This window comes from Mya arenaria, chromosome 8, assembly GCF_026914265.1.
Source record: "Mya arenaria isolate MELC-2E11 chromosome 8, ASM2691426v1".
Lineage (NCBI taxonomy): Eukaryota > Metazoa > Mollusca > Bivalvia > Myida > Myidae > Mya > Mya arenaria.
The window spans coordinates 30,873,666-30,892,060 of NC_069129.1; the positions used below are offsets into that span (position 1 = coordinate 30,873,666).

General features: G+C 34.4%; 1 protein-coding gene across 1 annotated transcript; it reads right to left on the reverse strand.

The window, feature by feature from the left end:
- Window positions 1–1,235: 1,235 nt before the first annotated feature.
- On the reverse strand, window positions 1,236–17,727 carry LOC128243758 (transcription factor E2F5-like). Its single transcript, XM_052961684.1, has 8 exons — window positions 17,453–17,727; window positions 15,754–15,863; window positions 14,648–14,809; window positions 14,024–14,132; window positions 13,054–13,266; window positions 8,471–8,666; window positions 7,723–7,770; window positions 1,236–7,353 (listed from the first exon to the last, which is right to left on the reverse strand). The coding sequence occupies exons 1-8, from the start codon at window positions 17,603–17,605 to the stop codon at window positions 7,238–7,240; spliced, it is 1,107 nt and encodes a 368-aa protein (XP_052817644.1). The 5' UTR covers window positions 17,606–17,727; the 3' UTR covers window positions 1,236–7,237.
- Between the last annotated feature and the right edge of the window lie 668 nt (window positions 17,728–18,395).

Below are 18,395 nucleotides of genomic sequence, written 5' to 3' on the forward strand. Positions count from 1 at the left end.
TTTACAATCAAAGATCAATATTTTCCATATGGCTTAAACTAGATACTGCTAATAGTACATATAATAAGTGTATTTTTGGGGTTTTCTGAACACTTCAGTTGGTATACCGGGCATATCAAGATGTCGACTTATCATTTAAAAGAACAAAAATAAAACCCCACTTTCTTAGTGTTTAGCGAGAACTGCCTAGCCAGCGCATAGGCTTCTCAATTACTAAATAATACTCAATTACTACTTAATAAATGAAATGAATGACTTAATGGGAGTTGGTGGTTGTTAATGTAACAAAATAGTTCGGCGGTTTTGTAATCTGCTTAATAAAGTTTTGGTTGTAAGAGCTCTTCCAAATGATTACAATTGTCCTTTGGAAGAAGCCTTAGCCTACATGTAACATTTACCGGGTTTTAAAGCTTTGATAAATATCTCACGTTTCCAGAGAAGGTTGCTTGTGTTCAAAATTCCATCCTGGATATTACTTGTGAAAACCTTTAAACAAAGGCCCTAACACTGTAAACTGCTGTTTTGATGTTTGAGATTATATTTTGTCTACTAACCCAGCCTCTGTTCAATGATTCGCCGCCTCTGAAACCCCACGAGGGCGCTGCCCTGGTCTCGTAAGGGGGCCTTTTATGGCGGAAAAGTGGCGACAACTTTTTAGAACCCAGAGGGAACCCTGCAATCATACCACCTGTTTAATCATACAGAGTCACCCAATAACAATTAATAACGGCCGACTGCTGATTTACAGAAAAAAAGTAATGGCATATTTGAAACATACTGCCATCCCATTAGGACAATAATACTTTTGAAGACTAATGCTACTCGGTCCAGTTGGAAGACTTGCTTTCTTTAGTTACATATATGCATTTTGTTATATTTGATTTGCATTGTAACATGTATTATGGGCTGGAGGCCTTTCATTGAATAAACTTTCGTTCGTTCGTTCGGTTGTGAAATAATAAATGGTGAAAATTAAGTCATGAGCTCAAACACAAGAAATACTTGTAACGGGTAGCTATTTTCAAAGGCTCGTGACTTAATTTTCTACATGTGTATTAAGATTTGAAGAATATCTTGTATGACAACAGAGTTATAGCTAACATTAACAGATTTTTCCACAATAACCTTTCAGGTAACGGGATAAGAAAAATATAACATCTTGATTGCTTTTCTGTAAAATTCAAGCACACTGAACCAACCGATCTCTATAACAAAGTAACACAGAACACCAAAGACTTTGTTCACGTTTACTGTCCTCACAGACTGGAGACATGGCAATATAATGTCACAAACAAAATAATGTTTTTAGCCACAACATACATAGAGTATAATGAATTCTAATCTAACTTCCTACAAGTCCTACCTAGATACATAAATTATTAGTTACAAAAGTGCATGTTAAATTGCCACATTAAAAGCTGCACTCTCACAGATATACCACTTTTACGTTTTTATTTTTTGTCTTGGAAAGAGCAAATTTTTGCGTAAATATAAAAAAAAAAACAATGATAAAAAGATTGCTGACAAAAGATCAGATCGCAGATTTTCATATTTCTGTTCGAAAATTAATGTTTTATGGTTTAAACCATTACTAATGGTTGAAGAAAAATGCATAACACATTAAAATTTGAACTTAGATCGCAATAATTTAATTTTTTGTCGGCTGTCTTATATAACTGGTTTCCATGGATTTTCCCAAAAATTGGCTCGTTCCAAGACAAAAAAAAACTTGTCAAAACGTTCAATCTGTGTGAGTGCAGCTTTAAAGCCACTAAAAAGTTACATTAATTGTAATTGGCCACATCCAATTATTCAGGTTTTCTTCAAGGTAGAATGGAAAGCTACCTATTTTTTGGAAGCACTGATGAAACTCCTTGTACACCACCCGCTCTGACCATCAACCACAAATAACAATCACAGTAATGATACAATTATCCTGAATATCAGAAATGACAAGTACATCACAAACATTTTCAAGAAATAGCCTTCTATTGTTATGAAACGCTTCAAAAATTATACAAGCCTGACTATATATAAATCATTGGAAAAAAATATTGATATGTTCTACTAGCCGGAAAACAACATTACTAGATTTATATCTTGGGTAGCGCATATTTTTATCAATGATCACATGTTCGGCAAATTATTTTTTTTCCTCAAATTTGATAAAAGTATGCATTCACAAAAACAGAATATGATTAATCAAATGTGGCCATTCAGAAAAAAGTACTAAAGGTGATATTCTTGGTTCATATTTTAACTATCTACTTTGCAGAGACAAGTAACTCAGTTATTTCTTCCAAAGTCTACCAAAACATTTTTTTAATAAGTTCTTCTTTAAAGCAAATTAGTACAGGCTAATTCCTTTAACATATTTACGGCTTCCATGTGTTAATTTCGCTTATCAAAATTTCTGGCATTAAAAATAATCTTCAATAGCATGATACCGTTTGAACTTAAACAGCTTCAAAATCCAGTGGGTGGAGAAAGTTACAATCATGTATCATCACTATCTCTGAGGTAACTATTTCTCAGCAGAGTACCCAGCTCAACTAAATAGAAATATCCACCGGCTATGTGGCAGTACAAACAAAAACCCACCAGCTCACTACAAGTAAACTGGCGGTGAACACAGCTATAAAACAATACTTCTTTGACGGGGCTATGATTTCGCTTTTTATATTAAGAAAACTATTATCAGTCACTTTTTTCTGTTGTCCTTTTTGTTATTAAAGTGAACTTCATAATTTATAGGATTTAAGTACTTTAAAACTTTAATTCAATAAAAATCATGTATACATCTATTTGTAATATTGTTCATTATAAATCACAGAGTACATTAATTTTTATAGAAATATGAACAAAGATTAGCTAGAAGAAAAATCACAGCCCCATGTACAGAAGCAAAGTTCTTCTCAGGCCAAAAGAAAGTTGTTTGTTTCCAGCAGTATTTGCAATAATGTTCTTTGCAAGGAGAAGTTTCCAAAAGTGGAATTACGGACCAGAACCAAACAATTTTTAACAGCCTAAAATTGGCACCAACAGCAAAATGCTCTATGAAAATAAAAACATCGATCACAATCATAACATATCACTTGTGAGATAATCAAATGCTTATAGCCATTTACCATAAATATATGAATATGAAATGTGTGTGCAGACATACTGACAAAAACAAATCTAAACAATGGTTACATGATGTGAACAACTTTCATCAGGAAGAAAAAATCAATGGATTCAAAAATATATAAACATGTGTTAGATCTTTTTTTTTCACACAAAAATCAACACATTTAACTCTTCTTAAATATTACTTTCATGATTTCAAGAAACGTTTCCGTGTTGTTTTTTTCCTGAGCAAAAAAACACATTCTGCTTTCATTTATCAATCTATCACAGAATCACAATCAAATTACGAGAAACGTTGTACAGGATTTGATTATGAAAATCACATGTACAAAAACAGTGCAAAGGCACGAACATTTTCCATTAAAAAAAAAAAATACAGAAAAAATATAACTAGTACGTAAAAGAGGTCACTACTTGTAGAATGCGTAAATATTGATATCCATACAGTAGGGTTTCAGCTAGGTTTTAGAACACAGTGCTGAGGGAGAAAACAGCACAGTGTTCCGTGCTGTGAAGAACTTTGATATTATCAAATCTGTCAGCAAATGATAAGAATACCGATGATTTGCAATCATGTAATATTAAGTTTCTCTTGCCAAATATGTTTATAATCGTATTATACGTTTTATTCAGAACAGAATAAATATTTGATTATCTTAAGGATTTTTTTCTATGACGGCAGAAGGGTACACATTCTGGTCAAAATGCTGAATGGAGCAACAATAGAAGCACAGGGTACAGCACCATTTCCAGAACTCTCAGCTAAATCCCTACTCTACAGAAACAGAATCAGAAAGGAAAGAAGAAAGCAAGAAAAAGATGAAAGGAACTCCAAAATACTTATAGTATCTACATTTAAGTCTTTAGTTTGTATTCGTTATTGATGTTTAATGCTGAATAAAAATTTAGGCCAAGAAAATTTAAAAATCTTAAGTTTCCGAGTCACATTTATTGAAAAAATGAGGAGAGAGAACACTAAATTGTTTTATTTCAAATTGATTTTCCTCAAAAAAATAAATTACAAATAAATCAACATTTTTTTTATGGACATTGTATAAAATGTCTTCCATGATTTAGACACATGTCTTAATGATAAATTTATCCTTGACTGCTCATAATTCAAGAACTATTTTTTGCCAATATACTTTTAAGACTGTTTTTGGTCATATACAGTATAAAGACTACCATATTTTTACATTCTATTTTTCTAAGTAAGAAGTAAAAAATGTGGCACGCTGGAGTAACTAAACATTTTTTTGGTTCTTTTGTTATCAATGTGTCAAAAAACGAAACAATAAAACATTGGTCAGTTTATATATATCAATATTTTCTAATTTTTTCCACAAAATCTTAGAATAGATTGAGAGTTTAATGCTTCTATTCAGTCGCATAATTATGCATTTCAGTACTTTCAGCATTAATAACTACAGCGTCAAATACTATACATGCTAGATATGTAGACACTACTATAAATATAATTGAACTAGTCATAAATAATTGAAAAAAATCCTCCAGAAATAAAACAACATAGAGAGCTTGTGTCAAACTATTTCTAAATATGTACATGAAAGAGAGTGAAAAAAATGACAAAGTAAATCTAAAGCCATAATTTTTTTGGCAAGAAATAAAAATTATAGGCATTTTTGTGGAGATGAATTTCATAATGAATAAGAACTATAGAGGACTAATAAAAGTCACAGCTTATTTTACTGAAAATGTTATGGAACTAATTTCACAAGGAATGGTAACAAATGAACACGCAAAAATATCGATCTATGACAGTATTTCTATTCAAATGGTCCCCATGATTTTGATATTAACAACATACATTAACAAACAGTTTATCATAATCAACATTTTTTACCAAAAGGTAAAATTAAATAACTATAACATGAATTTCGTAATAAACAAAAAATCTCAACACCACTGAACACTAATTCTTATAATCATGGACAAATGAACCGCGCACAGCAGAAATACGTCTTATAGTAGGTGTGACATCAAAAGAAGTATTTATGACATCATCAGTGGTAGTTATGATATCAGAGGAAGTAGTTATTACATCATCAGTGGTAGTTATGACATCAGTGGTACCACTTATGACATCAGCAGTACCAGCAGTGCGTTAAGTAAGGCGAGCCTTTATAAAACGTTTGCAAACGTTTTGTATCCCTGTTGCAACGCAGCTTATACACTGCAAGAGGGAAGCCAAACAGCAAACATTCGCCGCAAACATGTTTACTGAAAAAATGGCTGTTATGACATCAGCAGTACCAGTTATGACATCATTGGAAGCAGTTATGACATCATCAACAGAAATTATGACATCATAGTCTGCTATGATTGCAAATAAAATGTCAAGGCTCTTTGTGTGACATCTTCAGAAGGTCATAGATGCTTCCAAGGTGACGCACAGAACAATCTAGTTTTTTAATGCAGGAAATATTCTAAAAACAGACAATTTCTAACATTAAAGGGGCATGATAAAGGTTGATACATTTTTTTTAAATTTTTATACTCATTTGACTTGAATGATCAAAACAAAATACTATTATTATATCAAATTTGTGTACAGGTAAAAGCAATATTTTGGCTCTTTTTTAACAGGGGAATTTGAGGCCATTTAGCTATTACAGTTAATTGAAAAAAAAAACAAATATTTATAACAGCTGAATTTTTTTTTTCTGTACACAAATTTATATTTTGTTTTGCTCATAAAAGTAAAGAGAGTTAAACTGCATTAAATAAAAAAAAAAATGTTTTTGTATCAACCTATATTGTGCTCTTTTAACTACATTTGTATTCTATAAGACCCATATCTGCTAGCCACGGTTCAAATATTCAATGATTGGCATTTACATGTATATAAATCAATTACAAATCTTCCATTTGAACAGAATTAAAAATCTTTGTTTTTATAAGAATTGCAAAGATACAAGATGGTAAAATATTCAACAATTCTTGAAACATTATTTATTAAACAAAGTGAAAAAGGAACATTGTTCATAGCACATTTTTTATAAAAAATTATAATATAATGTAAAATTATGGAAAAAATAACCATAAATTTGTATTTGCAAATATTCAGGGATGACAAGAAACAGAAAATCCCAGTCCCGTAAATTGATTTGGAATACAAGGAATTCAGAAAAAGAGAAGGGTAAAGGGGCTTAGAACCCCATTGAATGTTTACAAAGCCATTTAGATCCATTTCTAGGGTCTATTGAAAGTGTCAAGCAAAAAGAACAAAAACTTTACAACAATACAGCAATCAGGGGCCATAATTCAGCAGCATCTCAAGTTAAATTTGTACCTTTTCCTTGAATTCAACAATTACATTTACTGTTTTATTTCCCTGGTAGAAAATGTTCATTTTTTTTCAAGAAATACAACGATTCTAAATTGTGCACTTAAATAAAATTTTCATTAGATGCTTCTGTAATATGCTCCCTTGAAATTGAAAGCTCTTTATCCTGATTTCAGAAATAATCTGGCTCCAATATCACAAAAATACTCTAGTCAAATCTCAATCTCAACCTTATTCCCAAAATAAAAGAATACCCGATAGTATGATTCAAAATCTTGCAAGATTTTATACTTTTTGAAAGAGTATTTTCTCATAGATTGTGTTGATAGATTTTGTCAATATTTCAAAGAAATATTTCCGCTTTTAATAGGTGTCAGAACATGTGAATTTAAAAAAACCTTTGATGCTATATATTGGTAAAATGAGTTGAGACTGAGATTGAGAATTGAAGTATTTTCGTTATATTGGGGCAGGCCCTTTACCATCCCTGACTGTACAGAAACCTAGAGCATGTTTTTTATTTTACTGTACCATATTTCGGACACTATTCAGATCAGACACAAGATCAATGTCAGTTCAAAACCTTACAAACATAGTATTCAATGAGGAAAAATTGTGAGCTGAATTTTATGAACTATCTTAATATTTTTAACAATATCAAGTTTCTATCAACAAAGTTCATCTGACACAAATGGCACACCATAGTTTATCCAACATAAATTTTCGACACTGGTTTTCCACCGATGGCGCAACCACAGGTGAGACACTTAAATTAGCACAAAAACACGTGCAAGAACACTCTCACATGGACATGAGCGGAACGTCAAAGAGGTCACAGGGTCCCTCGGTATCGTCAAGGTTGAAATAATAGTCTTTATCCGAGGGAGGAGGACTGAGACGCAACAATGGAGCAAATGCTGGAAGAAAAAAACAACGGCAGATTTTATTAACACATTAATTGCAATAACAGGCGAACCCCAATGGCTTAAACTCGCTTGGCTCGAATTTCTTGTCATCTCAAACTAAATGTAAGACTGATTTCTTTATTTACAGCCCGAGGTATTTTTGCAGGTCCTTGGGAGTTTGAGCCAACGAAGTTTGTCTGAATAGGGTGAACTACTTGTTCTTAACAATGTAACAAATACAAATTATAATTTGATGTACATGTACATGACTACAGGGCCATGGCAATAATCTATTTTGAAAATCAGCGAAACTGGTTGCAAACAAATGATTTTCAACAGTATAAGATCATCATTTAATCACTACCACCATATGTTCCATACCTTCTGATGTCATGAGCTCTTCAATGAAGTCACCATCCACAGTCCCATCTAAAAATATTTATTTAAGGTTAGTTTTAGTTGTAACAAATAGCATTTTTTTTAAATATTACTTTATCTTATGTTTTTACTTTTAAAAAACAAAACATTTTCTTTTTCAACATTTCAGCATAGTACTCAAAAATACATACAATAAATTACAACGTAAGAATTGACCAGTCACCGAGTCAATTATTTCAACTTGTTCAGATAACTAGGCAGAGGTTTAAAGGGACTAGACACCAGATAGTCCTTAAATTGGCAAATACATTATTTCCACATAACAAGCCTAGTATTGTCGATACAAGCTACTACGAGGCCGACAAAACATCTTATTAAATGATACAAAAATAATATTTTGTCACTGTCTCAGCTGAGTTTATCTATTTAAAAATAGCGCCCATGGTTTCCCATTTTACAGCGAGTATGTTTAACATGTAAAAAAATGTGGTTAGTACAGAAACACATACTGACGCTATTATTGAAATAACTTGGATTTAGATGGTAGACAAACTCAGTAATTTTCAAAATGGAAAGATATGCAAAAACTGCGAAAAATACTTGTGTTGTTAGCTATGTAATACATGTTAAAATTCCATATAATTGTTTTCATGGGTTCATAATTATTAAGGTTAACATATAGCCTGCAAAAGATGACATTAAAAAAAGATATCACAGTGTCATGGTTCTACCTGTGTATAGTTAACCTTACCCATATCATTTTTCAAAAATAGCATATCGCTTGGAAGCCCTGTTTCCATTCCTGTTGGTAGTCCGAGTGAGGTAGATGCTTGATTGCTGCCTTGACCTTGTTTCCGTGGAGACGACCTAGTTGCCATGCGCTCGTTGGGAGTGGCCGTAGGTTGGGACGGGCGTAGTGGAGATTTCGCTGCTTGAGATTTTTGATTCTGTGAAAAGATTAAAGATCATATTTTCATATACGAGTAAATAATAAGATACAGTACAGAAATTAAACAAGAGATGTTTGTCAAACATTATGCCCCCCCTGAGCGCCATGTTGTCAGGATTATATGGACAATTGAATGAAATATGCATGGACCGAAATGACAGCTGATTTGTTGCCGTTAAGGCAGTTTTAAGATTATGACCATTAAAGTGAGAGGATAGAGTGTGTTATGACCATGACCTTTGACTCTATGAACTCAAAATCCAGAGTCATCAGCTGGTCACCAGAAACCTAAATGTCAAGTTTGAGGGCCATGGGTGCAGGCATTGTCAAGTTATCACTCAGACAACCATTTTATCATTCAAGGTCACTGTGACCTTGACGTTTGGCCCAATGACCCATAAAATCAATAGGGACCATCTTCTGGCCAGGCCCAACCTCCAAGTCAAGTTTGAGGGCCATGGGTGCAGGCATTGTCGAGTTATCACTCGGATAACCATTTACTATTCCAGGTCACTGTGACCTTGACGTTTGGCCCAATGACCCTTAAAATCAATAGGGACCATCTTCTGGCCAGGCCCAACCTCCAAGTCAAGTTTGAGGGACATGGGTGCAGGCATTGTCGAGTTATCACTCTGACAACCTTTTACCATTCCAGGTCACTGTGACCTTGACCTTTGGCCAGATGACCCCTAAAAACCATAGGGTTTATCTCCTGGTCAGGCCAATTCTCCAAGTCAAGTTTGAGGGCCATGGGTGCAGGCATTGTCGAGTTATCACTCGGACAACCTTTTACCATTCAAGGTACATGTGACCTTGGCCTTTGGTCCAATGACCCCCAAAAACAATAAGGGTCATCTACTGGTCAGGCCCAACCTCCAAGTCAAGTTTGAGGCCATGGGTGCAGGCATTGTCAAGTTATCACTTGGACAACCTTTTACCATTCAAGTTCACTGTGACATTGACCTTTGGCCTGATGACCCCCCAAAACATACGGGGTCATGTACTGGTCAGGCCCAATCTCCAAGTCAAGTTTGAGGGCCATGGGTGCAGGCATTGTCAAGTTATCACACGGAAAACCTCTAACCATTCAAGGTGACTGTGACTTTGACCTTTGGCCAGATGACCCCAAAAAACAATAGGGGTCATGTACTGGTCAGGCCCAATCTCCAAGTCAAGTTTGGGGGCCATGGGTGCAGGCATTGTCAAGTTATCACACGGAAAACCTCTAACCATTCAAGGTGACTGTGACTTTGACCTTTGGCCCGATGACCTCCAAAAACAATAAGGGTCTTCTACTGGTCAGGTCCAACCTCCAATTCAATTATGAGGGCCATGGGTGCAGGCATTGTCGAGTTATCACTCAGACAACTTTTTACCATTCAAGGTCACTGTGACCTTGACCTTTGGCCCGATGACCCCCAAAAACAATAGGGGTCATCTACTGGTCAGGCCCAACCTCCAATTCAATTATGCGGGCCATGGGTGCAGGCATTGTTGAGTTATCACTCAGACAACCTTTTACCATACAAGGTCACTGTGACCTTGATCTTTGGCCCGTTGACCCCCAAAAACAATAGGGGTCATCTACTGGTCAGGCCCAACCTCCAAGTCAATTATGCGGGCCATGGGTGCAGGCATTGTTGAGTTATCAATCAGACAACCTTTTACCATTCAAGGTCACTGTGAACTTGACCTTTGACCCGATGAGCCCCAAAAACAATAGGGTTCACCTACTAGTCAGGCCCAACCTCCAAGTCAAGTTTGAGGGCCATGGGTGCAGGCATTGTCACGTTATCACTCGGACAACCTTTTATCATTCAAGGTCACTGTGACCTTGACCTTTGGCCTGATGACCCCCAAAAACAATAGGGGTCATCTACTGGTCAGGCCCAATTTCCATGTCAAGTTTGAGGGCCATGGGTGCAGGCATTGTTGAGTTATCACTCGGACAAGCTTTAAAATTATTTTACCATTAAAGGTCACTGTGACCTTGACCTGATGACCCCCAAAATCAATAGGGGTTCATCTACTGGTCAGGCCCAACCTTCATGTGAAGTTTGATGACCATACGTCCAGGAATTGTTGAGTTATCACTCGGACAAGCTTTGGTGTACCGACGGACCGACGGACCGACCGACCGACATACCGACATGCCTGTGCAAAGCAATATACCCCTCTTCTTCGAAGGGGGGCATAATAACAATTATGTAAATACATGATGTATGGTAGATATTACTTTTTCATATTTTCATATATTTATTTATGTTAGAGAAACATAATAAATTGAAACAACTTGCCCATTTACCATGTAATTCTAAAATTACCTTTTAATATAAGGAGTTAGTTAATAAAAAGGCTATAGAAAGTAATTGTCTTGGTGGTACATCAAATTAATTTCATTGAATGGGCAAGAAAATATGTGAACTTCAAGTACACATTCAAGCAATAAAATAACAAGAGCTGTCACAGAGACAGCGCGCTCGACTATTCCGCCGCTTTTCAGTATAAGGATTGAAAAGTTTTGGCGAAACATGCATTGATCACTGTTAGATTAGATTTCAATGCAATACATGATGAGCGGAGATATTAACATAAATGTGGTTACATGCAAAAATTTAACCAGATTTTTTAAGTGTAATAATAAAGGGCTATTATTTGCAAAAAAAAACCAGTTATCTAACTTGGTTATTCAATTAGGTTGGGTGGTTGAATACTACTGTATAAAGTCTCAATGCAACACATCAAGTAGTTGCTGAGATATTATTCTATGTGTGCTTACATCCAAGACCTTAACCAGAATTTCTAAGTCGCATAATAAAGGGGCAAAAATTATATAATATGAAAGTTATCTTACTTGATTAAATAAGAAGGTTAAATTGTTGGGAGCCTGTGTGTAAAGTTTTAATGCAATACATGATGTATTCGCTGAGGTATTGACTTAAAAGTGGTTACATGCAAAACCTTAACCAGAATTACTATGTCGAATAAAAAAGGGGCCATGTTTTGAATTTAATGCAAACTAGAGTTATCTTACTTGGTTATTTAAGTACATTGGATGGTTGAGTACCAAGTCTCAATGCAATACATCCAGTAGTTGCTGAGATATTAACCTATGTGTGCTTACATGCAAAACCTTAACCAGAATTTCTAAGTCAAATAATAAAGGCCCATAATTTGCATTATATTAAAAAAAAGTGTTACCTTACTTCATTTATTTAGTAGGTTATATTGTTGGAAATATATCTAAAGTTTCAATGCAATACATGATATATTTGCTGAGATATTGACTTAAATGTGGTTACAAAACCTTAACCAGAATTTCTAAGTCGAATAATAAAGGGCAATTATTTTGCATTAAATGCAAACTAGAGTTATCTAACTTGATTAATTTATTAGGTTGGATGGTTGAGTACCATTGTATAAAGTCTCAATGCAATACCTCAAGTAGTTGCTGAGATATTAACCAATGTGTGCTTGCACGCAAAACCTTAACCAGAATTTCTAAGTCAAATAATAAAGGGCAATTATTTGCATTAAATGAAAACTAGAGTTATCTAACTTGGTTAATTAAGTAGGTTGGATGGTTGAGCACCATTGTATCAAGTCTCAATGCAATACCTCAAGCAGTTGCTGAGATATTAACCTATGTGTACTTGCACACAAAACCTTAACCAGAATTTCTAAGTCAAATAATAAAGGCCGATTTTTTGCATTGAATGCAAACTAGAGTTATCTAACTTGGTTAATTAAGTAGGTTGGATGGTTGAGTACCATTGTATCAAGTCTCAATGCAATACCTCAAGTAGTTGCTGAGATATTAACCTATGTGTACTTGCACATAAAACCTTAACCAGAATTTCTAAGTTAAATAATAAAGGCCGATTTTTTGCATTGAATGCAAACTAGAGTTATCTAACTTGGTTAATTAAGTAGGTTGGATGGTTGAGTACCATTGTATAAAGTCTCAATGCAATACCTCAAGTAGTTGCTGAGATATTAACCTATGTGTGCTTGCAAGCAAACCTTAACCAAGGGGTGACGCCGACGCAGACGCCGACGCTTGTGTGAGTAGGATAGTTCTCCTTATTCTTTGAATAGTCGAGCTAAAAATTGAATTCCCATTGAAACAAATTATTTCTATTTTTATGCTTCAATCTCATTTGACAAGACGTTAATTGTTTTTTTATGACAAAAGTGCATTTAATTGTTGATGATGTCAAACTCTCACAATTGGCGTCATTGATATATATGTTGTCCCAGCTGCATCGATTTGGACAATGAAAAAGGCGAAAATTTCAAAACAGATATCAAAAATCTATAAACCACCAGAAAGCATAAAATAAAACCCTTAACTTGACAAGATAAGAGTTTTCAACAATGCTTACCTTCGTGTGTTTGGGCAGAACGGAGGTGTTAGGGTTGGTGTTTTGATCAGCCTGAGCTGCAGCTATTGCTTGAGCAGCTAGGTCCTCATCTGCAGGCGGTACTTGAACAACAACGGGAGACTGATTCTCAGAGTCTTTGTTCACCAATAAAACGTTGATTGGACCTGAGTTGCTCTTCAGGTTTATTTGGTAGGTTTTTTTGAAGCCTGGGCCCTGTGAAAAGAAGATCAATATATCAAGCCAGTTTTAAAAAAACTGATTTCAATTGCTGAAGATTGCTTAAATATTGGAAAAAACCTGAGTGAATAACCTATCCTATCATGGACCTACCGGACAAATCTTTTCGCCAAAATTGAATAGAAATAACTTTCGATATTGGAAACCTCAGTTGCTAATACTCAAAGTAAACGATATGCAATTGGATGAACTTTATTACCTTAAAATACATGTTAAAGATTGTTTGTTAAAGAGCAGGGGCTGGTATTCATAACATATATTGAGATTTAAATTAAGTCAATTTCTTAAAATTTCATAGTAAGATATAAAGTATAAGTGTTTTTTTTTTTATATAAAAGGATAAATGTATTTCTAATGTCTAATGAAATCGAATATAAAAAATTAAATAAATTAAAAATTATTAAATAAATAAAAAATTATTATAAAGCAATTACATCATACGATATTAAAGTGAGAAACTTTACTGAGAATAAATGAGGTTTAATAGGAAATTACTTTTTTTATGAATAACGCCCCACGGCTTGTATTCGATGTTTATCACCATGCACCTTAAAGTGCATTTAAACATATTTTTACTAGTCATTGAATGATTAATTAAGAAAGAAATGTTGTTTTTTACCTGTGAATTGTGGGTCTGATTTTAGTGAATATTCATGTGCATTATACTTTTTGTATTGTGAATGGGGCCCATATTCAGTCGATAAAAAACTTTGTATATGTTGACCAAACTCACTATTTCTGGAATGGGGACCTCCAAATGAGTCCCTGTGGGTGCCTGTATTGCTAATAAAGTATCGCCCTTGAAATGCCGACATATATCTTCATGTGTCACATAGGCTAATCTGAAATATATATATATATCAGTTTCACATGAGAACATTGAAAAACAGAAAATGTGACAAAGTTCAGAAACTTGAGAAACAATGAGATACCTCCAAGTACTAAGCTTAATCATAAAGAATTTCAACTTTTGTAGGTGTTTAAAGGTCCGCCCACTGCCACTCATCCAAAACACAATCCATACAGTTAGAAGACCTGAATTAAAACCTAAATGATTAAGAAGGGCTCGTTCGCTTGGCTCACTCAGGCCATTCTTAATTATTAAGATCTTAATTCTTGTCATCTAACTATAACATGATATATCAATAAACATTCTCTTTTAATAGACATTACTGTGAAATAAATTAATGTTTTAGTTTTAGTTTTCAAGCTGAAGATTGTTTATAGGTTATCACGTAAAAATATTATTATACTCTATACAGTAGTAATTGATATAAATAAACAATTTCTTTAACATAAACAAAAACTGTAAACAATTTATTAAATATACATGTCATGCCATCGTGCTAACACACACCTGGTATTTTCTGCCTCATCTGTAACATTTTTAATGCTCTGTTGTACCCAGTTTTTATGCTGGTCCAGTAATTCTTCCTGCCGTGCAAGCTCATCTAGTTCGTCTTGGATGCCATACAGCTTGTCAGAGATTTCTGTGGTATTGCTCTTTGGTCCACCACCCCTGAAAGTAGTAAATAGCAAATACATCATGGTACATGAATATGTTAACCATATTATTAAAACATCAGGGTTCTCAATTAGTTTCAGTTGAACCGTCTCAAATAGTAAACGACCAGCTTCTACTTATTCTACTGAAAATTCATTAAGTTTTTCAAATTTGAACTGGCCCTATTGCCATTTGAACCGTCCATTCTTATTGAGAACACTGAAACATTGAATGCAAACATTGCAGGTTCTTTTCTCACCAAATTGGGGCTGAAGTTCAGCCCCATTCCAAATGTTTACTAAAACAATATTCCTTACATTGTCTTTGACACCAAATACATAATGTTCCAAGTTCTTCACAGCGTTATTAAATATGCCCTTTTCTCCCTTAGCACCATGTCCCTCTTTCGTAGCACCCTATCTTTTCTAAAATCAGATTAAAATCCTAGAAGAAATTGAAATTTCAAAGTCTCTATAGTTGAGTGAAGTCACCAAGCTCAAATATTTCAATCCCAAACAGACTTGAGTATATCATCATTAAAGATGCTCTCTTACTGTCCTACTCCCAAATAAGATGTACCACAATTAATACAATTGTTTAAATTTACTAAAAAGGATGAATAAATATCGAATGGTTCAATAGAACAATGGTTTACCATTTTTAATTTGAAAGAAAGGTGCATACAACATGGTATTTCTACCTGAGGAGTTGATAGTTGATTACTGTAAATCTTTAAGCACTCACCAGTCATTTAATATTTGTGTGTTTCAGCTATTAAATACACGATTATAATCCTGTTATGAGTATTTAATTTTTTCCATAAATGCATTATTTAGTAATGTTTGTTATAAATGTGTATGCATTGATTTTAAATAAGAGTGTCCTTTTAAGTGTATAATTGTATATAACATACACTGATACAGATTACCAATATGCACATTATAAACTAAGTGACATACTTCCATTGAATGCTGTTTTTGGATTTCTTCTCGATAAGCCCTATGCCTTCAAGCACATTTGTTATATCGTAGATTCTCCTCTTCTGTCGAACTGCAAGCTGATCTGCAGCCTGCAAGAACATAAATATTCTGATAATGCAAAAGTTTTAAACCAGGGCTTTTTCTGCCCATTTTCTTGACCTTAGACATTTTGGGAAATTTTGCGTCATGAAAATGCCGAAATTGGGAAATTTTACGGTTAAAAGAAAAAGCTGTCTAGTCTCCTGCAAATTAGAAAATGATTTAATATTTATTTATTTTCCCTTAAAAAGACACAAAAATATAAACCCTTGGGGTGTAAATATCTATTGCAAAAAATCATGACAAAAAATCTATTCATACTTATCTCTGAATGTGATGAAAATCAATTATTTCCGAGTACAATTATCAAAGAAACTTTACATCACAAAATTTATTAGGATGTTGAAAATGAACCAGAACAAGTCAAAATACTTTCTAACCAAAAAAATAAAAAATATATCTTTTTTTTTCAATTTTTGATTTGGAATTTTTCTGAAGATTTGGAAAAATATGTTATATTTTGCTTTGGGAATGGGTCTGATAGTTGGAATTTGTGGGTACTATGGAAAAAGCCAGGTAACCTTACAGTATATGGTAATCTGTTCAGCAATGAAACCTAGGGCTATTTTGAAATCTGACTCGTATGTATTTCTTTAGACCTTGCGGTCAAGGATAACCCGTAAAAGTGCAAGCACTTATTTCCAACGGGGTCCTTTGTTTTTGCTGAAGAGACAGCACACTGAAGAGACATTGGTGGGATACAAGGAAGTCCGGGAGCGATACCCTAGCTCTTTTTCGAAGAGACCCCTTGGTTCTTTTATGTGCTTGGTGTAGAGCACCAATACACGGGGTACAACTTTCCTGGGTTAAACCAGTACTGAGCACATCACTTTTCCAAGCACTACCCTTTAAATGCCGAGCGCCAGGCAAGGGAGCTAGTTGTACCAATTTTTAACGTCTTTTGGTATGAGGCGGCCAGGGATTGAACCCACGACCTCCAGCTCCGTAGCTTCTGCAGCTTAACCACTAGGCCACAGAGACGGTTGCATAGAGACTCCTACTAATGTTCTCCCATAGAAAATGTATTCTAGCGAAAGCTCAAGTTGATCATGGTCTGCCTGATCAATATAAATCAGCCACTTAGACCTCTTGTCTGCGAGATAAAACTGATGGTACAGGGTTATTAAAGAGTAGTAAGTTGTAACGTGTGATTTCATTGAAAGAAGAGTTGTCTCCCATCAGATACTGGACTTACTGAAATACGATTATTTACCGAAAGACGGATAAAATTACCGAAATATGCATGAAAGTTACCGAAAGACGCCTTCTTATGTTTTATTTTATTGTTTTTATATTAATATTATACAAATACATTACCAAACCAAATTTTAGAGAAAAAAATTTAAGATACATATAATGATGTTATAGGCACTTGAAAGTTTAGTTTTCCAGATCGAATTTCGCATGCATACTCGCCAACCATGCCTCATGCATATTCATATGAACGAGATATTGTAAATCAAGAAACATAGTACAATTGATATTCTATAACTTTAGGAAAAAACTTTGAAAGTTGCATTTTAATTATTTTTCCTAAAACATTCATGCTATTCTGCCGTAAAATTTAGAGTAAACATACGACTTTCAAGTCCAAAACACCATCTTTCGCCTCCTGTAGCAGTGAAACAAATTTTGTTGTCAAAAGTCCTAAACTCTTCTCGTGGCGATTTGATGGATTTGATTCCGGTACAATATCAACTTGAATTCCACCAACTGCGTGAAAGCTGGACATGTTTCTTTCATTAAATCACAGAAGTCACTAATGTCGTTGAAATACTATCAAAATATGCATGCAGTTTCGTGCATTTCATTTAAAAGTTTACAAAAATTCAAAATTGACAGTTCTCATAGGCATTCCACTTGTTCCACCATTTTGAAAATTGCATTATGGGAGCACATTTCCTGTGTATATGTGTGGTCCAAGGGAGACAACTAGTCAAAATATTGTTTTACGGCGTTGTTTCCCATGGATATCTCGAACAAGCATCGTGATGTTAGAATTACGTATTTTGTTCATGGGCGTAGCTAGGGCCTAAAATATTTGTAGACCCGATGATGCTATGTGAGTTTGGAGACTTTTATATGCACATTTAACACACTCAATAATACTTTATTGCAACGTTAAAATAAAACAATCTTCAGTGACTTGTCCAAAGTGGTTGAGTAGCTTTTATTTTTTGTATCATTTTTGGGTTATTCAAATGTATCATTTCCCATAAAAGTTGTTTGCCTGGGCCTACAAAGGGTTATATGTAGCTACGCCACTCTCTTGTCAGTATAACTTTCTTTGATTGAAGTTACATATTTGTTCCACCTATTGTTATTTTATTCTATGAATGAAAAATAACGTTCAAGAAATATCATTTGAGTCTCAGTAAAAATGAACAATTTTAACGGCATTTTTACTGAGAGGTCCAGGGATCGTGCGCCGATGATGATGATGATGATGATGATGATGATGATATAGTCGATGATTACTACATTGCTCCTGAAATTTGGACTTCGGTTCCGGCCAGTCCAGC